The sequence below is a fragment of the Zootoca vivipara genome, chromosome 13 (assembly GCF_963506605.1).
Source record: "Zootoca vivipara chromosome 13, rZooViv1.1, whole genome shotgun sequence".
Taxonomy (NCBI): Eukaryota; Metazoa; Chordata; class Lepidosauria; order Squamata; family Lacertidae; genus Zootoca; species Zootoca vivipara.
The window spans coordinates 19,304,560-19,326,134 of NC_083288.1; the positions used below are offsets into that span (position 1 = coordinate 19,304,560).

The 21,575-nt window shown below is 47.0% G+C and overlaps 1 protein-coding gene across 2 annotated transcripts in view; it reads right to left on the reverse strand.

The window, feature by feature from the left end:
• Positions 1 to 805: 805 nt before the first annotated feature.
• The window catches only part of NGFR (nerve growth factor receptor), a 57,661-nt gene continuing 36,891 nt past the window's right edge, over positions 806 to 21,575 (reverse strand). For both annotated transcript variants that reach the window (XM_035135948.2, XM_060281424.1), the window contains exons 3-7: positions 17,622 to 17,981; positions 14,693 to 14,770; positions 12,832 to 13,048; positions 10,320 to 10,480; positions 806 to 6,487 (exon numbers count right to left, since the gene is read on the reverse strand). In XM_035135948.2, the coding sequence (XP_034991839.2) occupies positions 6,186 to 6,487; positions 10,320 to 10,480; positions 12,832 to 13,048; positions 14,693 to 14,770; positions 17,622 to 17,981 (1,118 nt within the window). In that variant the 3' untranslated portion in view covers positions 806 to 6,185. The remainder of the gene's footprint in view (positions 6,488 to 10,319; positions 10,481 to 12,831; positions 13,049 to 14,692; positions 14,771 to 17,621; positions 17,982 to 21,575) is intronic.

Genomic DNA, 21,575 nt, shown 5'->3' on the forward strand with positions numbered 1-21,575 from the left:
GCAATGTTCATCCTCCAGCTAGCCCCATGGCAGCCCCAGTGACACAACAGCCAAGCACACAGGTGATGCCTGCACACAAGGGGAGTTTATGCCATGCCCCGTCGTCGCTTGCTCCTTGTTCAGGAAGGAACTATTTCCAGCTCTGGGCCTTGGATAAAAGTCCAAAGAGCACCTGCTGCCATCCAGCCTCCGAAACTGAGCAGATTTGGACCCGATCAGCGATGGGATGAGAGACTGGACCACCCAAGCAGTGCAAACTCTGCCCACATGACGCTGAGCTCTTTGGACAAAGAGAAGGAGACAGATGCAAAGAATAAAATGACTATTATGTTATTGTACGAAACTGCAAAGGGGCTTGCCCTTGGAGAGACTGACCTCCAGCCAGCCATACGCCAGTCCTGGGGAAATTCATCAATTATCGCAAATGTGCTTGAACATGTCTATTAGTCAATGCAAGCAAAAGGGCGTCCAGATCGTCTATCCCTAAGAGCAAACATCTGTGTCTGAACTGGACCATCTAGAAGAGATTTATGCACATTGACTATGTTTACCTAAATCTGCTCAGTTTGTTTATTTTGATTGCAAAGTAAACTCGGAGGGGGCTGCAGAATTTGGTAGGCATTTTTTTGGGGGGGTGTTGTCAGTTTTGTACAACGAGGGAGAGGAATGTGAAATTGTAAGCTGTTTGGAGAGCCGCGGATGCAGCCAGGGAAAAGGAGAGTAACAGGCTGAGACCTGTCCGAGCTGAAAATATAAATCCTGCCTCTTCCTCTGCTCGATTGCTGGAAGACACGTGAGACACAAATGGACACAGGTACGCATATTTATTCACATCTGAACAGTACACAGTTACAGTTGTCCACGCAGCCACTACAACATCATCTAAAGTCACCTTTCGCCCTCTCCCCTGCCGTCCCCCTTGAGTCATCCACCCATGCAAACTGAAAAGTCAGGGGAAAATGGCCCATTCGGACAACCACAGTGAAACGTACTGACCAATCCAATTGCTTCTATTACAGAAATGTTTATAATTGGTAAAGACTGTTCTAATAAACTGGCATTTGTATTACAAGCAAACCACGGGACAGGGGAACAAGAGTATTAACAAAACAGAAACCCCACGCATCGCAACAAAGAAATGTAAAATATAGGCAGCGATTTATTTATTTTTTAAGGTACTAACTTTGGCTATTTTCTTTTTCTTTTATAATACTTCTCTCTCTCTCTCTCTTGCTTTCTTTCTAGCTGTGAAATTCTGAATCAGATTTAGAAAGATGCCAGCCAAGTTTTGTGGGGAAATGTAGCTTTCCAACGTTTCTCTCTCTCTTTCTTTCATGCAAAATACCTTTAGAAACTTAAGCATGGATCTGAGATAGAAGATTCTTCTCCATGTGGAATCAGCTTATTCGGCATCATTGTCTGTTTTGCAACCACGTTCTGCATTTACCCGCCACTCCCCATCTTCCTCTGTCTCTCTTCTCTCCATAGTTGGTTCTTAGCTTAAGAATTTACCATCTGTTGACTTATTTGGGGGGGGCACACACATTTGGCTTTCTTCTCCAAAGGCACACATGTTCTCATGAATTTAAGATTGGGGAGGACCTAGTCCAGCCTCCTGCTCTCACAGCCCATGGGAAGCCTGCAAGCATGAAAACAGCACTCTCCTCTCCTGTGCTTTCCAGCAATATACAGAATTCCTGGTACAGGTATACAGGAGCAATCTGCCTCCGATACTGGAGACAGAACATGGCTGGGCAAGTAGCCATCAAGAGCCTTAACCGGCAGGCATTTGTCTAATCCTCTTTTAAAGCCATCCAACTTGGTGGCCATCTTGTGATTTCTATCAACAACAGCAAAAAAAGATGCTCAGTATCTTTCTGCCACGTTCAGCCGAGTAGCCATCCCGAGCTGCTCGCACAAAGGTTTCACAGAACTTATGAACGATGCCTGCTCTTTATGAGGCAATCGTTCTGATTTATTTGCTGAGAGGTTAGGCTGCTCTCCATCCATCGGTCCATTACCCCACGCGTTTCATTCCATTTATTCCCATCGCTTTCCTAACAGCCCAAGGTGCGTGTTTTTAAAGGTGGATTTGCTGTGCCACGTTACCATAGCATTTATCTGTTCATCTAGCTTAGCTGGGCAAAGCTAAATTTCCAGTATGAGATGGGATCCCTTGCTCAAAATAGAGACGGTCTGGAGGCAGCCTTGATAAAACGTGAGATTCCTCTTTCCATTCTACAACTCTGTGATCTTCCAGAGGTAGTAAACTGGGGTGTTACAGCTGGACCTTTCCCATGGTCATTTATTACCATGCTCATTTATTAATTAGAGGTGCTATCCGTGGCCTCTGTCCTATCAGATAAGAACACTACCCGATTTTGCTACAAGCACAGCCTACAGTGGAGCGTACTGTTCTTCCGGCCAGGGTGGAATGGGTCCCAGAAGGAAAGCAGGACTTCCTAGAATCTCTCAGCTAATGCAGCAGCTTCTGTTAAGTTCTGGCAAGTCTTTGAAACCTTCCCAGGCTCCTGTGCACAGTCCACTATCTCTGGCAATAAGGCAATGTCAGGGATTCTGCGGAAGTGCAGGGAGGCCTAATGTGGCTCAGAGACATCCTCCAAGCCTCTATGCTCATCTGCAGAGGTCTTTGGTGTGCTATACAATCACTGATTTCATCAAGCATGTGGCGTTTTCCACATGTACATGGAGGTCATTCAGCCAGTCTGGAATTCCACGATTGCATTCTAGAATGTGGACCAGAAGGAACAGAACCACAGACTCATGGGACAGTGGAGTTGGAAAATACGCCCAAGGGTCTTCTAGTCCAACCCCCTGCAATGCAGGAATCTCAGCTTAAAGCACCCGTGACAGATGGCCATCCAACCTCTGCTTAAAACCCTCCAAGGAGAGTCCACCGCCTTTCAAGGGACAAAATGTTTCTAACGAAGCTTTCTGGAATTGGCGGTCAATGGATCCGCCATCTCTATTTTGAAGAGTTTGACATCAAAGCTGTTAGTTTAGCTTGAATATATGGCACTATGCTCTCCACAAGAGTCGTCAAACATTCTCTGTTGTTCTGTTCATAGATAGTAGCTACTACAGAGCTGTGCACACACTCTGGCTAGGAGTTACTGCCACCAGTTTTGTCCCACCAGTGTTAGAACTACGATCAAAGTTGGCCAAAAAAAATGAGGTTGAAATGATTTTTATTTTTATTTTATTTGCATGCAGAAATAGACCCACCGAAATGGGGGGGGGGTTAATTCTACACAGGATTGTCCACAATGGTGCAAATTTCACTGGTGCTTTTATCCTGCATGAAGATAGGATGGTGCCCCCACAAAAAAATAAAATACGGGGCATGCTTGGCTGCAGTGTGCCTCAAGGGGACAGAATGGCTCAACAGTCGTGGCCGGTCAAGAAGAGTCAGATTGTTTTGCATTATCTTCTTGCTTCTCTTGGGTAGCCACTGAAATATAGGGCACATTTCTCCACAGAAGAAGAAACGGTGTGAGGGGGGGGGAGCATGGTGGTTGACGGTTGAAGCACCACCCAAGAGACCTTCTGACCAAGGTTAAGATTCGGGTGAGCTATAGCTCAGTGGTAAAGCCTTGCACGTAGAACACCCCAATTCCTGATGCCTCTACCCATAAAAAAAATCTGGTAGGCCTCTATCTGAACCATTGGGGGGCTGTAACCTGCCAGAGTGGACAATATTGAGATGGATAGGCCAATGGCCGTTTCATGCTTTTCTTGTGTAGTCCATTCTGTTGGGAATTCCATTCCTCCGTGCTGCAGGTATGTGATTTCTGTTGTCACGCTCCTGTGTTTGCATTCCACAGTGTTGGATGTCATGGGAACGGAAGTTCAGATATGCTGTTTCCGGGATATTGCTTTTGCTCTTCTCTTCTCTTGCTGACGAAGAAGGTAAGAGGAGCCATGTTTTCCTCTGTCTGTCCTGTAAATAATAAACGTAGTGCTTCGTATCCATGCCTCAAGCCTCACTTTCGCTGTCTGCTGATACCTGCTGATTCAAGTGTTTACCTATCACACTGGTGGCTCAGGAGGGAGATTAATCACTCGAGTGGCACTTCGAAGGGAGTAACACACCAGCCGTGGTGTTGATTTCCCGATACATTCTACCACTCAGGACTTGCATACTTGTTCGCCACATCTTCTGGATTTTTGTCCACCTCTTACTTAGAGATTCTGGCCATCTGATGCCAACAGCTTGTAAAGGAAGTGGTAGCCCCAGTTGTATGACAAGAGAGAGGTTTTTTTAAAAATAATAATAATCCCATCCTATCTAGAAATGCCACTCAGTTTTGCCTAGAGCAAATTGTCAAGGCAAATTGAGATGTTCCAGTTCAGGCAAAACACTGGAGAAACTATTGATGGAAGCAAAATGTGTTTTAACCAGAAAAGCAACCTTTCTCGGAGGGCTGCCATACACTCCTCATCGCACCCAAGTGTAGGGCTGGAAAATTCTCTTGCATTCCACCCCAGCTTTCTTATGTATTGGTTCCCAACGCTTCCTAAAGCCCTTATATGTACTTAGGTGGGTGGGTGAAGAAGATCCCCTTTCTGCATAATTCCAGTTCAGAGAGACAACAGGAGCAGTGCGACAATCTCCTTTGGCAGGCTCCGCGGTGGTTCAAAATGCTGCAAACTTTCAAACATCACAAGTTTTCCACCAGGCCCACACACATCTTGTAATATATATCAAGGGGGGAGCGATAATCCCAGTCCACTTTAGTTGGCCCAATAACTTCAGGTGGAGACTGTTTTCTCTCCCCCCCCAAAACCCCCTTTATGTTACTTTTCGGGACCCTCTAGGGGAACACCGGCAAACCATAGAGGTTTAACATCTGACCCAAACCTAGCTCTGAGTCTTTAGCATAGAACCAACAGCCCTCCTCTCTCCACCTTATGTCTTAAGGCCACCCAGGGGGACTTTTGCTCACCCCCCCTTTTAATGCAACAGAGGTAATGGCTTCAGTAACCCACAGTGATTGGTTCACTAGTCCGAGGAAGAATGCAGAGCATCGCTTTTAATTATGTCCCACCAACACAACATCTGGGATAGCGTCGGAGGCCAGGTTTATAGGATCACAGTGATTAATATAATTCCCACTCATTAACGACAATGTTTGCACTGTTAGTTTGTTTGCCTTGGCCAGCTCAGCTCTCTCAAGTATGGCTTATAACCCCTTTTTTAAACTAGCGCTGTCCCATTTGGGGAGACTGGCTCGCTTTGATCAAACCCAGCAAGGGAGCTATGGGACGAGGTTCAAGACAGCTTCACTGAACTACGAGGAATGCATCTTGAGCAAGGAAAAAAAGAGATCAGGGAGCAAAGACATTCTTGATGTTGCCACCAACACATGGGTGGGGGGGTCTCCTCCTAAGCCTCCGTCCATATACTTCGAGGTTTGATCTTCACAGTGTCAGTTTTGACAAGCCAGAAATCACATCCTTCCTCCCCTCCCAGAGATGCTCCCTGAAGATGAAAGTCTCCATCGTGTCCTCTTAACATCCTCATGCTCCAAATCCATATATTTATCCTCTGTCAGCCTCCTTCAAGTCTGTCGGCCATGCAACACATTCAAGCCAGGCTGCTGTTTGTATTTCTTGGCTTAGGGGGACACAGTGCTTAGAAAGGAAGAGTCAGTGGCTGAAGATCGACAGGTGCGAGTGAGGATAGAGGATCCACAGAGACAAGGGTGGAGAGGCACGTAAGATGGGCATTCAGAGGCACCGGGAAGAGTGAGACCAAACTAGCAGCATCGACTGGGTGCGAGTTCTGCAGAACCAGCGAAATGCTGTCAATCCAATTTTCCTTTAAACACACACACAAGCAATAACAATCGTTCCAGTTGCCTTCCTCTGTTTCTTCCTCCTTTTTTTTAGCATCTTATTGTCTGCTACCGGTAAGAGGTATTGGGTGAAAATACTGGGGAGGAGGAGGAGGAGGATTAAAACAACCCACAACCTTTGCAGTGCATTACGGGGTTGCTCCGTCCGGTGCTCCCCAGAAACGGTGGTGGCCGCGGGGAGACTAAGCTCCATCCTTTGTTTTTCCTTCATGTGTCTTCACCCCGAGAGGCATCGGTGAGGGAAAAAGCAGGGTGGGGAATCACAGAGGGGCTGGCCCGTCGGACCTCTGCCCCGCCTCCCCCGCTTCAGACTGGCGAACTGGCAGTGGACTCGCTGTAGAGGCTTTCCACAATGTCCCCCCGTTGGATTTTACGCAAGGCGGTATAAAGGGCGTCCATCGTGGCGCTGTCTTTGCTGGACCAGTCGGAGAGGAGGGCGCGGACGGGGTACTCCTCCTGAGTGAAGGAGTCTATGTGGTCCTCCTTGTAGCCCAGCTCCCCAGCCAAGTGGCGCCAAGTCTCCTCGGTGGAACCGTTCAGCAGCTTCTCGACCTCCTCCCTCTTGTTGACGGGCAGGTTGGTGTAAAGGTTCCCGTCTCCTTTAAGGCCTGGAGTGGGGGAAATAGGGATGGGGAGCACAAAAAGGGGTTACATAGGTATGAAGTCAACATCCGGCCCACCTCAGAAGCCAAGAAAGCCTGGATCTGTCCATGGGAAAGCAGGCCTGCATCTGACCATCAGTGTCCCCCTAGGAACTGAGGAAGCTGCCTTAACCTGAGTCAGGCCATTGTCCCGCCCAGCTCAGAGTTCTCTACACCAAGGGCGGGGAACCTTTTCGAGCCAAAAGACCAGATCTTTACCTCCCCAACCCATTGCAGGCCAAAGCTGCCTGGTGGTTGGAGTCAGTCACTTATCAATCACGTTGATATCAGGTTTTGCTTCTCCAATCAGGGGTGGATTTTGGTAATATGGCACCCTGAGCAAGGACAAGAATGGGTGCCCCCTAACTTTGAGTAGGTACAGTGGTACCTCGGTTTAAGTACACAATTGGTTCTGGAAGTCTGTACTTAACCTGAAGCGTACTTAACCTGAAGCGAACTTTCCCATTGAAAGTAATGGAAAGTGGATTAATCCGTTCCAGACGGGTCTGCGGAGTACTTAAACTTAAAGTACTCAAACCGAGGCATACTTAAACTGAGGTATGACTGTATTATTATTATTATTATTACTACTACTACTACTACTACTACTACTACCATCCCTGCCAAGTTGCTGTCGGAGAAATAAGGGACCGGGCGGAAGTAGCAGACCTGAAGTAGCGCTGCCGCCATTTTGGAACTGGGCGGAGCATGCTCAGAAGTGACTTTTGATGCTGCTTTGCCCAGTTCCAAAATGGCCGCCGTGCCAGAAGTCACACTGCAGCTATTTTGGAACTGGGCAGAGCAGCATCAAAAGTCGCTTCTGAGCATGCTCCGCCCGGTTCCAAATTGGCCGCCGCGCCAGAATAAACCAGGGGGAAACAAAAAAAATCCATTTTTTCAGCTAGGAACAGCTGGAAAAACGGGGATTTCCCGGAGAATACGGGAGACTTGGCAGCTATGATTACTACCATCATCATTATTACTACCTTTAGAATATACCTGAAGGCAGCCCTGTATAGGGAAGCCTTTTTAATGTCTAATATTTTATTAAGGTTTTAAATATGTCGGAAGCTGCCCAGAGTGGCTGGCACAACCCAATCAGATATTATTATTATTATTATTATTATTATTATTATTATTATTATTCATCCTCTCATCTCGGCACCCAGTGCAGGGGGACAGTCTGCGCCACCCTAAATCTGGTGCTGCTCTGATTGTCAGGACTTCAAAGCACACTGCAGGGTTTTTCAAACAGCCCTTTGTAAGCATCTTCACATGGGGATGTTTACAAATGGCTTTTCAACACCCCCCCACCCTCCAAAACGCAGAAGGGAAGCATTTGAAAACCTTGAGCAGGGGCTGCTCCTAGTGCCCAACAGCCAATGGCATGAGATGTCTAGCCCCCCACCCCCACCCCGCCATTCCTCTTTAAACTGCCTTGGAGTTTTAAAGGAGAAATATGGAGGGAGTTTCTGCATTTTGAAGCACAGGCTTTCTCTCTCTCTCTCTCTCTCTCTCTCTCTCTCTCTCTCTCTCTCTCTCTCTCTCTCTGGCCACAGCAGCAGTTATGGTGTAGGAAGGCCCTAAGCCGAGCTGCTCTCTGAAGTGGGATTTCCCCGCCCCCCCCCATCTGTAAAATTTGAGAGGGGGCTGTTTCAGAGACCAGTTTAGCAAACTGCTCCCATTTGAGCAAATGCCAACAGAGCGATGCTGGCGCCAGAAAAGGGTCTGTTGGGATATGGAATGTGGCAGTAGGGGGTAGAATGGAGAGGGGGGGGCATACTTGATGGTGGGAGAATTACAATGGAAGGCAACGTATATCGAATACAAGTGCCCCAGCCAAAGTGAAAATGAGTCTTAACCTGGAAAGGGGGGGGGGTACTTCTCTTCCAAATATAGATAGAAAGATGGATGGATGGATAGATAGATAGAGACAAGCATTTATTTTTAAATAAATCTGCTACGCCCACTAATTTTCAATAATAATCATAATCAGATTTACTAATTTACTGAAGAACGCTAAGCTGAAATGTGTCCAGCACCATACATGGATAGTATTGAATTATTGTATTAATTTGTATGCAACACAATCTATTTATAATGAAGTGGCCATGTGAGAGGCGAGTATACAGGATTAGTTCTGTTCCGTACTATATATTTTTTAACCAAATTTTTTTTGTTTTGTTTTAGGGGACGTGACAAATTTGGTAAAGAAATCATTGTACAGTTTTGTTTCAACTCGTCTTGATATTTGAATAAAAGTTTCCGCCTCCCACCAGCATCATTCCAGTGATGATACATATTTGCTTAATGGTAGATCGGTCCTGCTGTACATCCCTGACTATATCCATCGATCTTGAGTGAAAGGTAATCTCAATTTCCAAAGGAAGAAGTGAGAAATATACACCCTTTTGCCTACTTGTTTTCATAGAATTGTAGAGTCGGAAGGAGCCCTGAGGGTCTTCTGGTCCAACCCCTGCAATTTAAAGCTTTGCAAACAAAATAGGCGTTTAAACTCACCAGATCTAAATAAAGAACATTGGGGGGGGGAAATAGATTTAGGGGGCCTATCATTTCAGTTCTGTAACCCAAAATACCTTGGTTTTAAAAAAACAACCCTACAAAATGAATATTTTGGGACTCTATGCAATACACACACAGAGAGATGGATGGATGGATAGATCCATATTTGCTCACTGAATACAGTGGTACCTTGGTTCTTGAACTGATCTGTTCCGGGAGTCCGTTCAACTCCCCAAACCGTTCGAAAACCAAGGCACAGCTTCTGATTGGCTGCAGGAGCTTCCTGCACTCAACCCGAAGCCGCGGAAGCCGCGTCGGATGTTCAGCTTCCCAAAAAAACCATCTGCAAATTGGAACACTTACTTCCGGATTTGCAGCGTTCGGGAGTCAATTTGTCCGGGAGCCAAGCCGTTCGAGTTCCAAGGTACCACTGTACTTATTATGTATTTTGCTTTCCACTACGGAAGTCTGATTGCTCAAACGGCCCTGTCCTACAATGCTCCCCTTCAGTTTGGAAATCAAGATGGAATTCCCCATCATTTGAATGGGGCACTAGGGACTCTGTGAGGCGATGGAAAAAGAGGACTGACCATCTCCCCTTGCATTTTCTCCCATTGTGGTTGGCTTGGTTCACCAGCTTCTGCCAGTTGCAACTAGAGTAGCTCAGTCCAAGGGTGCCAACTTGAATAAAATATTGGGGGGGGGCAGCTAATTGATCACAATACCATTTGAATGGCAATGCCCCCTTAAATATTTTATTGGGGGGCCAAAGGAAACTTGGCCCTAGGAGTTGGCTCCTACAATTCAGTCAGTAGAGCAGGGATCGGCAACCTTTTCCAGCCGTGGGCCGGTCCACCGTCCCTCAAATCATGTGGTGGGCCGGACGATATTTTTTTGGGAGGGAATGAACGAATTCCTATGCCCCACAAATAACCCAGAGATGTATTTTAAATAAAAGGACACATTCTACTCATGTAAAAACACACTAATTCCCAGACCATCCGGCCCACGGGCCTTAGGTTGCCTACCTCTGCAGTAGAGCATGAAGCTCTTAATCTCAGGGTCATGAGTTTGAGCCCCACGTTGGGCAAAAGGTTCCCGCATTGCAAGGGGTTGGCCTGGATGATCTTCGCGGTCCCTTCCAATTCTACAGTTCTATGATTTGCAGGTGACAGGCTGAACACGCTTGGCAGCTGCTGCCCCCTTGTCCCTGAAGCTGGCTGGCACCCCCTAGGCCTTCCTCCCCATTCACCCAGCAGCCCACTCCCCCCCTTGCCTTGCATGGATGCCGTCTGCGTTTGCGGCTGCTGGTCGTGGAGGCTTTGGCTGTCGACCGAGATGCCGCTATCGCTGTGGAGCTTCTCCCCTTCCGGCGAAGGTGTCTGGTTGACGGGGCGGTTGTTGGCACCTTGCTTGTTCTGCTTGCAGCTGTTCCACCTAGAGGTGAAAAATCAGGGAGCAGCTGAGCCTCAGATGCTCACGCCTCCTTCCCCAGATCAAGGTACACCACAAACTTGGCGCGGTTGCCAACACGGTAGATTGCTCCCTGCGGATCACAATGCTTTGGGTGTGGCGAGCCCAATCTTCTCAGGGCTTGCTCAGGCAAACCTCGCGGCAGGGACTGTTTCTCCAGTCCAGGCATGAGGCTGCATTTGTCTGCACCAGCTCCTTGATCCTCAGCAACCAAAGTTGTTGTGGGAGTCCACAAAGGCTCCTATGGAAGGAACGGAGCCTGCATCTTTCTCCCTAGGACGCTTCCCGTGCCAAACCAGAAGACCATGAAGCCGTCCTCTGGATCAGGTGAGCGGGGGCACCTTTGGCCCTCCAGTTGTCACTGAACCACAACTCCCACCATTGCTGGTCATTGGCCATGCATGCTGGGAGTTAGAGTTCTGCAACATCAGCAGATGGCCAAAGGTCTCTCACACCTGCTCGGGATGAACCTTCTAAGGATGGGGGTTCAGCCATCAAGTAGCCCAGCAGGCTGGTTGCAACCCCACCCCAGCCATTCGGCAGCTAGACTGGTGACTGAGAATGGCCACCAAGACCATACAACACCGGTCCTGAAAGACCTACATTGGCTCCCAGTATGTTTCCAAGCACAATTCAAAGTGTTGATGCTGACCTTTAATGCCCTAAATGGCCTCGGCCCAGTATATCTGAAGGAGCGTCTCCACCCCCATCGTTCTGCCCGGACGCTGAGGTCCAGCTCCGAGGGCCTTCTGGTGGTTCCCTCCTAGTGAGAAGTGAGATTACAGGGAACCAGGCAGAGGGCCTTCTCGGTAGTGGCACCCTCCCATCCAATGTCAAGGAAATAAACAACTATCTGAGTTTTATAAGACATCTGAAGACAGCCCTGTTTAGGGAAGTTTTTAATGTTTGATGTTTTATCGTGTTTTTAATATTCTGTTGGGAGCCGCCCAGAGTAGCTGGGGAAACCCAGCCAGATGGGCAGGGTATAAATAATAAATTATTATCATCATTATTCCAGGGCTGCCTACAAATCTACAAATCTGTAGCTCATCACTAGCCAGCTCTGGATTTTGGTGGGCCTAAAGGATGGGGGGAGAAAGTGTCTGTTTAAACCTGACTCTACCTAATGTGCCTTTCCTGAAACAGCAAGCAAATGGAAATGAAGCCCATAAATACGCTGGTGGATATTATATATATAGGCAACGGCTGATTTGTGCAGGGGTTACGTTCCTGACCCCCGCGTGCGTCTCAGAGCAGCGTGCATAAGCCAATCTAGTTGGTTGCTGTGAGAACATCCCGTTCTCACAGCAGCCAAACAGTTGCCTGTGGGAAACCAGGAAAGCAGGAGCTGAGTGCCACAGTTCTTTTTCACACATAATCCCAAACAACCGGCATTAAGAGGCATACCTCCTCTGATACCGGACATAATAAAGCCGTCATGGCTGGCGTTATCCCCCAAGCGTGTAGCTAACTCCCTTCTGAAGCTGTCCGACTTGGTTGCGTTCCCTACATCTTGTGGTAGCAAATTCCGTAACTTAACTATGCACTTACTACGGAATAGCCAAGCCTTGTTCACTCACTTTTTAACAAGGCATTTCAATGGCATTTCCAGCAAAACATCCTCCTCCAATGTTTCCCTGTTCAGCATTTCTTCCCCTCCCCAGCCCTTGGAGCATAGAAAAGCCAAGCTTTTTTTAAACACACACACAATGGAACAGCTGTGCAGTATCCCCAGGTGTAGGTGATATGTTGTGCAGCTGTTCAGTACATAGATTGGCTGGCTATGGCCTGTATAGATTACTCAAGACATTTCCTTCTCTATGGTCTGCCTCTCCTGTCTACCAATCAACTCTATCACTTTAACCCTTGCCTTTTCTAATCTCATTGCACACCCTCCAAGTGTACCCATTATCCGGGGACGGTCCCAGATTTACAGAAGCCATCCCAGTTTCTGATTTGATCCCAAAATGTCCCACTTTTCCTTAGGACATCTTTATTTTCATCAGAAAAAGGTTGGAGGGTGTGGTAGGATGTCCTCATTTTATCAGAGAAATGTTGGAGGGTATGGAGTTATGTGAGCCCCCAAGCCAAGGAGATAAGTTACTATATAACCTCTAGAACACCCTGAAGGCAGCCCTGTATAGGGAAGTTGTTTAATGCTTAAACAATGATGGGAGCAGCTTGTAAGAATGGGGTGGGCTTAGGCTTAGGGTGTAAGTAGGATCGGCCTTTGTGAGTGACCCTAATGAACGTTGATGATGTCCTTCTTCTGCACAGATAACCCTCTCATTTCTGAACCTTGGGAGCATGCTTACCTCTTGAAAGCAATGTATGCCACCAGCCCCACCACCACGGCTGCCAAAATGGAGCAGTACACAGGAATGAGGTTGTCTGCTGTGCCACTTGGGACCACAGGCTGGGAGCTACCCATGACTGTGGTTGCTGTACCAGCCACAGTGCTACCAGAAACATCCATGGTATCTGGGTCATCTGTGACCTGAAAGGGGCCTTCAGGACTCCCAGGCGGAAAATCTGCAAAGACAAGGGAGCAAAATAGCAAATGAGTCACTAGTGTGGGAAATGGGAGGCTGCATTTCAGAACCATAGCTTTCAAAATGTGCGTCGCTGGAAGGGACTCCTTTTTCCATAGCAAAATATACTATATAAATTTGCTCTCTGAGCCCTTGCACGAGGCGATGCCCCCTTTTAACTATAGGCCACTGAAGAAGGCTTTGGAAGTCAAATCACACCTGGAACGCTCTCTAAAATGTATCTGTCATAAGCAGATTTCTCCTCAAATCATACACGGTTTTGTTCAGATTCCTCAGTAAAGTGTTGCCAGGATTTCTTTTCTCTCTGGACTCCATCTGTGTTATTTAAGTGACTTTGCTAACAGAGAGGGGAGATTGAGAGTGGGATCAAGGAAATGGTTGTCTTGCAGGCTTCTACTGGCATAAGTGGTTCTGTTGGTACCTGCGACCACATTCTACTGAATGTATACAAACCAGAACTCATAGTCATGACTTTTAGCTGCTTTGACCTCTATGGTGTTCTACCTCCCTTCAGAAAACCTCAGGAATTGTAGCTTCCAGTGTGTGTCAAAAATTCTGCTTTAGTGACCTGAACTATTTCACACAGTTCATATTTCCAATGGAGTCCTTCCATGTTTGGAGTTATGCCCACCAAGTAAATGAGGAACTGGTTCAACCACGTTAGAAGAAAGGTGCAAAGAGCCATTGTGGTGTGATGGTCAGAAACTTGGACTACAACCCTGGGAGAGCAAGGTTCAAATCCCCATTTGGCTGTGAAGTTCCGTGGATGATGTTGGGCCAGTCACTCTCTCTCAGCCTAGCCTACCTTGCAGGATTGTTGCAATGGTGAAATGAGATGGGGAACCATGGAAGGCTCCTTGGAAGAAAGGTGGTATATAAATACCTCAAGGACCACCCCTGCCCATATAAACCATCCTGGTCTCTGCATTCATCATCTGAGGTCCTTCCTCGTGTGCCTCCTGCATGTGAGGTCCGGAGGGTGGCAACACAAGAACGGGGCCTTCTCTGTAGTGGCTCCCCATTTGTCGAATGCTCTCCCGAGGGAAGTTCACCTGGCGCTTTCATTATATATATTTTAAGCTCCAGGCAAAAACATTCCAGGCTTTGGGCTGATTAATATTCTACAGCCTTTTAAATGTGTCTGTGGGAAGGAGGGGGTATTGTTTTGCTGTTTTGTTTATTTACTTGTTTTTACCCTGTGTTTTATTTTGTGAACTGCCCCGAGATCTTATGATATAGGGCGGTATATAACTCTAATCTAAACAAATAAATGTTGTCTTTGTCCATGGAGGACATTGGAAGGACTGAATGCTCACTGGAAGGACAAATCCTGAAGCTGAGGCTCCAATACTTTGGCCACCTCATGAGAAGAGAAGACTCCCTGGAAAAGACCCTGATGTTGGGAAAGATGGAGGGCACAAGGAGAAGGGGACGACAGAGGATGAGGTGGTTGGACAGTGTTCTCGAAGCTACAAACATGAGTTTGACCAAACTGCGGGAGGCAGTGGAAGACAGGAGTGCCTGGCGTGCTATGGTCCATGGGGTCACGAAGAGTCGGACACGACTAAACAACAACAACAACAAAACAAATAAATAAAATGTAACAAACAAACATCAAAGGTACCGTGTTGAGGAGGTGTGACTGCACTCGTAGTGTTGGACTCCTGTGTTGGTGCAGCTGTGGTAAACCGTGGGTTAAGCGCTGCCAATAAAACAGAGAAGAGCTTATCAGAGGAGTAAAGAAATCTTCAAGAAGGTGTGACCATCATCAAAAGTCTCTCTCTCCCCCCCCATTTGCTTAAGCTCACTTATTCCAACAAGAGAAGGCTTGTGGGGAGGTGGGGGGTAGCCAGGCCTGTGGAGCCATTTCACAGGAGATGCAGAAGTAGTGGACTGGACCACTGAAGGGTTTGGTCTGGGTGCGGGAGACCTGATTTAAACCACTGCCCTGCCACAAAGATTACTTTACAGCCTTCAACAAGTCCCAGGACCAAACTGACACTCACGCCGGGAGATCAGGGATCTGAGCTGCTGGCGTTTCATTTTTTAAAGCTGAAATGAAGTCAATTTGGGACATTTCAAATGTTAAGCCTGGATTTGCATTTCGAACGGGTTTCCATCTTCAACATTTAAATTATTTCAGCTTGTTGACATCTCTCGGCTACTTCGATTTTTTTTGGCAGGCCTGGAGAAAGAAACCTGTTGATCCGTCAAACTCACAGGTACCGTTTCAGGTTATCTATCAAATTATGTCACCGATATCAAATATCAGTGCATGGTGCAGGTCATTTACAGGTCTGCAACAACAACAACAACAACAACTTGTGGTCCCCCCAAATAATAATAATAATAATAATAATAATAATAATAATAATAAATATTTACTGCCATCTGAGTTCTGACACATTTGTCCCACATAGCATTATTGACAAGCTTGGTACTCTAGCCCTTTGGATTTGCTTTATTTCAAGACACTGAGTCAAGCTACCCCATATAAGAAGGCAATACTCATTTAGGGCTTCCCATCCAGCCTTGGACTTGACTCATCCCTGCTTAGCTTTACGGAATTTGGCAGTGCCTAAGGGAACAGCTGTTCCTTCTGCTCTCTGCAGCCTTGACTCCCCTCCCCCCACACACACACCTGAAGCCCTGTTACATCACAACAGTTGCTTACTCATCGTCAGGGGAATGCCAATTTGCTGATCGCATTAACTCCACCCCATTGTCAAGGGAATTCCTGGCAAAGGTTCATGGAGTGTCCACACATCCCAACCATTTTCCATCTTCGTTCAAATATACACGGTGAAAATGAAGAGCTGTTTGCCGTGACTTGATTTGTGTCCTGGTTCCAGTGACCCTGAGTGCTAAATTTGGTGCCGCCTTTGCTGGGAAGCTTCTTTTATAATTTATTGTTTTTAATTAAGATTTCATTGGGTTACAAAAGTACACCTTCTGACTCTCTTTGATCCAGATGTTTCTCTGCTCCCTAGATCTTGGACACAGAATAGAACAAGAACCCTGCCTTTCTCAGATCTACAGTTCCCACTCTTCCTCATACACCTTTTATCAGTTTATTTGTTTAAGTTAATTAATAATAGTTGTTTTTATGTAGTCTCCACCTCCATCATTCTGCCCGGACACTGAGGTCCAGCACCGAGGGCCTTCTGGCGGTTCCCTCGTTGCAAGAAGCCAAGTTGCAAGGAACTAGGCAGAGGGCCTTCTCGGTGGTGGCGCCTACCCTGTGGAACGCCCTCTCAACAGATGTCAAAAAGAAAAACAACTACCAGAGTTTTAGAAGACATCTGAAGGCAGCCCTGTTCAGGGAGGCTTTTAATGTTTAATAGATTATTGTGTTTTATTCTTCTGTTGGAAGCAGCCCAGAGTGGCTGGGGAGACCCGGCCAGATGGGCGGGGTATAAATAATAAATTATTATTATTATTATTATTATTATTATTATTATTATTTACCTTTTTCTGAGCTAAACGGAGGGTATCGTGTACATTGGCCTGGCCTGGTTCAGGTTAGGGATGGACAAGAGAATGGAAGGTGCCAGGAAGAGAAATAGGGCACACAGTCAGAGTTTCTGTTTTCTCATCTTTGGTGGTTGAAAGAAGGGGAAGATGAGACCACTGGGGGATGGAGTGCATTGCCGTGTGGGCGGTTCTCTACTGCTCTGTCTCCACATGCAAGTTGAAGAAGGAACATCTGTAGATGGAAAGTCTGTAATCATAGCCCCTCCTGCCACCCACCAGCTGTAGGGCGTTGGGCTGGGCATGGCATGGGCCACACACCTCAGAGAACAGTTATACAGCTTCACAACTAGCTTCTGAATAGAGCTCTGCGGCAATGCACGAGGCCTAGTTTTCAGACCACATGTAGAGCGAATGCCCGGAGAGAAGCAGGATCAGATGTCAGGGGCTGGGCTGAGGAGGAATGGTGGGAGCTGCTACCCCCTTTTTCTGCACCTTCCCAAGGGCAGGAGGACAGTATTGATTTAGAACGGTGGTTTGCAGAAGGGCATATTCCAGAGGGGGAAAGCTGGGAAGTACTGGGTGAGGAACAGCTAGAAGAGGAAAGGCCAAGAGAGGGACAGCTGGCAGATGCAGTGTCCTTGGACAGCATTCCTGGACCTCCCCCTTCGCCCAAGACTAGAAGGGCTTGGAAAGTGTTAGAACAGGAAGCGCAACGGCAACAAGCTCAGATTACCCGATGTAGGAGTGACGTAGATTAATGGGCACGGAGGGGTGAGCAACGCCATTTCTTTTAGAGATATGCATTCCTTGTCTCTCGCTGTGATCATTAAAGAACTTGTCTGGTACAAATGCTCCTTTTGTTTGATCTGCTAATTTCTGCCACTGGGGAAGGGATCTGATTCCCCGAAGCCTGACACCACCCCACTGACCCTGATCCCAATGCCATTGCATCCCACTCACCCCACTTCATTACCTCCACAAACAGCAGTGAAGGTCTGGAAAGGAATGTTTACGCATTGTAAGCGTGCTCTACCCTTCCTGTTCAATCCACATTTTTAGCCTTTCTCAGTGGCCCTTACCTCTACATCTTGCATCTGATGTGGCGGTGCACTCCTTGACGGTGATCTCGTCCTCTTCGCACACGGTGCAAGGAAAACAGGGGTCCACGTGGTTCGCTTCGTCAGAGTACGTCCCTAGGGGGCACTTCTCACACCATGTGTTTTGATTTTCCCCGCAGGGGTACACGAGGCCATAGCCCACTTCGCAGATCCGGCACTTCCTGCAAGTGTCGCTCCTCTCATCCCGATAGTAGCCATAGATGCATTTGCAGACAGTGTTGTCCGACTCCACGCAGGGTGCTAACATGCCTTCCAGGCCCACACATTCCTTGCAAGGCTTGCAAGGTTCCGTGGCGCTCACTGCATCAGAATAGGTGACGCCTGGAAAGAACGAGAGGAAGCAACAGTCATCCATTGGGCGAGAGATGTGAGACATCATATAGAACCGTCTTCATGGGAGAAGTTGTGGCAGAGTAATCTAAGATTTACTGCCTGCTATACTTTAAAATAAAATTATATGAAGACGATTTATGGATTGTATTTAACACCAAGTAAGCAAGCAAAATGTATAAAGCTAAGTCAAGTATGTGTTGGAATTGCAAAATGACAGAAGGAACATTCTTCCATATGTGGTGGAGTTGCAAAAAATGCTAAGGGCTATTGGGAAATGACATATAATGAGATTGATTAAAAATATGTTGTAGTTGATGTTTCCCAAGAAACCCGAAGCTTTTCTTTTAGGAATTATAGATAATGATGTTCCAAAACAGCTGGCTAGCTTATTTATGTACATGATGTCGGCGGCACGAATATTGTACGACCAAAGATAGAAAGGAGAGGTCCCAACAAAGGAAGATTGGTTTTTGAAAATGATGGAGTATGCAGAACGGGCAAGATTAACACCAAAGATTAGACACCAAAACGACGGTAAATTCATTGAGGACTGGAAACTTATTTACTGAGTATTTAAAGAACTATTATAGGGAGATGAAAATATGAGCAGGACTTGAAATATGAGCAACAATGTGAATTATTAAAATAAATAGGTGAAATTGAATGTATTGAATAGTATAGGTGAAATATGCAGCATTTAAGGGTAGATATGGAAACCATAGAAGTGGAGGACAGGAAGTCGATTGATAATGTACTTTATGGTTTATGTTAAAATTTGCAAAGTTTTTTTTTCCTTGTGAAAAATTAATAACCAAGATTTTTAAAAACCCAACAGTCTCTCAATGAATAAAGAGCCCATTGACTTGGGTGTCAAAAGGGACTGGGGAGCGACTTAAGATGGCCCATCTAGCCTAGCATCCTGGCCAACGAGATGCTGATGGAACACTTGCAAGCAGAACCTGAGAATAACCACACTCTGCACATCTGCGTTTCCCAACAGCTGGTATTTGGAGGACACATCTGGCTTGGCTAGTAGCCACTGATAGCCTCAGCCTCCATGAACTTGCCCCATCTTCTTTGAAAACCTTCCAAGTTGATGGCCATCACTGCCTCCTGTGGGAGTGAGTTCCATAGTTCCCATTTCTCTAGTTCCATTCACTAAAATTTACCTATGGAACACTGCCTACTTGCTCAAATGGTTTCAAGAGGGTTTTAGACCAGGCATCCCCTCCAGATGTTTTGGCCTACAACTCCCATGATCCCTAGCTTACAGGACCAGTGGTCGGGGAAGATGGGAATTGTAGTCCAAAACATCTGGGGGGGGCTGAAATTTAGGGATGCCTGGTTTTAGACTCATCCCTAGAGAACAGGCCGATCAGTGGCTATTACCCATGAAAATTAATAGAACCTCAATGTTCAGAGGTAGTATACCTCTGAATTGCCAGTCTTTTAAAGTCTCTTGACCTCCCTGGTGGCTGGAAACAAGGTTCCTTCCAGGTCACTTCCATGTTGACAACTGAGAACTGGGGTTGAGGAACATGCCTTGTTTTTGGAACACTTAAATGCTGGATGCCTTCAGTCCTTTCAACTGAAGAATGGGCGTGTCGAGTGCAGAAAAAATGTGAGATGTCAAAATTAATTTACCGAACATGTGCGATAAAAGGAAGAAATACAAAGCAGAATTTTGGATTAGGCCGGTTGCCTTTTATTAATTTTCGTAAACAGGGCTGCAATACAGATTTGAATAAGTCCAGATGCTTTGCAGAAATTTGATATAGTTACTTTCGGAAATAGCTCGATCTTCATTCTTTGGGTTTTGCTTGCCTCGTGACTGTTTTACTTTTTAAAAATTGTATTGACTGTGATTTTGTTCATTTCAAGTGTGTGCATCTCCCTTCCCAGAGAGGCTCGCCGGACACCTTCTCTGCTACCCTTAAGGCACCAGGCAAAAACATTCTATTCTCCCTGGCCTTTTAGTTGATCTCCAACCAGGGCAGGCAAACCTTTGCAGCCCGAGTGCCGCAATAGCCTAGTATGCAGCCTTCTGATGACCACGTGCCAGAGGTGAGCAGGGCCACAGTTGTTACTCTTGCCTTTATCAGAAGGCTACAGCCCAGCCACATAGAAGCCAGAGGTTTCTTCATGTACATTTCCAGGTCGTGTGGCCAGCATAACTAAACTGCTTCTGGCACAACAGAGCACCGTGACGGAAACCAGAGCACACGGAAATGCTGTTTACCTCCCCGCTGCAGCGGTACCTATTTATCTGCTTGCACTGGTGTGCTTTCGGACTGCTAGGTTGGCAGGAGCTGGAACAGAGCAATGGGAGCTCACCCCATCACAGGGATTCAAACCGTCGACCTTCCAATCGGCAAGCCCAAGAGGCTCAGTGGTTTAGACCACAGCACCACCTGCATTCCATGAGGGCCAATGTGACCTGGGAAGAGTCCCAGGGCTCATAGAGAGAGGCCTAGAGGCCAAATGCAGGTCCCTAGGCCTGTCCTTTTTCTCTGCATGCATAAATCCTTATACATTAAGGAATAGGGCAGCAGGGGAGTAAAAGGAGGCCAAAGAGGAGCAGGCAGTGGCAGGTGGTAGAGGAGGGAGCAGCAGCGGTGGCAAGCGTCACATTCCTTGGAAGCCAGATCTGCCACCTGAGGGAACTGCCTCAGCTTGTCTCATAGGTGGGCCGGCCCTGACTCCCACCATCCCTGACTATTGACCAGCGCTGATGGGAGTTGGAGCCCCACCACATCCAGAGGGCCACAAGTTCCCAACCCCTGACCTCGAATATAGGGACTAACAGTGTAGGTGGGTGTGCAGGTTGATAAAACAAGCTCAATCGCAACCCCAGATTCAAGCCACCTGCCAGCTCTGGCTGCGGGGCCTTTTGGTGAAGCAAGCGTAGCAATATACCAACCCTCCTAATTACGGTCCTTGCTCCCCACCCTCATTTCCTCTCCATATTAAGCGATGCCAATATGGCTCCTGAAGGATCGTGGGGTGGGGGGAGCCTGTTTAGAGTTCGCATAACTGTGCCTGAAGGCAACATTCGCCCGCCGTTCATTGCTGCGTAGTTATAATTGGCTCGTAACAATAAAATTGACCCAACTCTGTTACAAAGATCACATAGGATGAATCACACACCAGTGAGTATTATAAAGTGCGCCGTGATGCCTAAAGAGGCAATATATTATGATTTAATGGGGGAGTTAAACCAGCAGTAGGAGCTATACAAACACACTGACTTCGAGTTAAAATAGTTTATTTCGATTTAGCCCTGGCTCCAGTGGGCCTTCCTAGCTGAGGAGCCAGCACTGAAGATATCGAGTTTCGTGCGAGCCGTGGAAGGGGTGCCGGCAACCGGCAAAGGATCAGTACCCAGAGGGCAACATTGCCAGGTTCATCCCCTCAAATAGCCCCTGTACCTTTCAGCATGGCACAGAAGGTATGGAATTTCCAGGGAGTGATTTGATTCATTCTTTTGAATTCACAAACTGAAACACAGCCGTCCTCGAAAATTCTCTGAATTTTGCAATGCGCTTCTCCAGCCGCATAATGTATACGAAAAGGTGTGTGCTA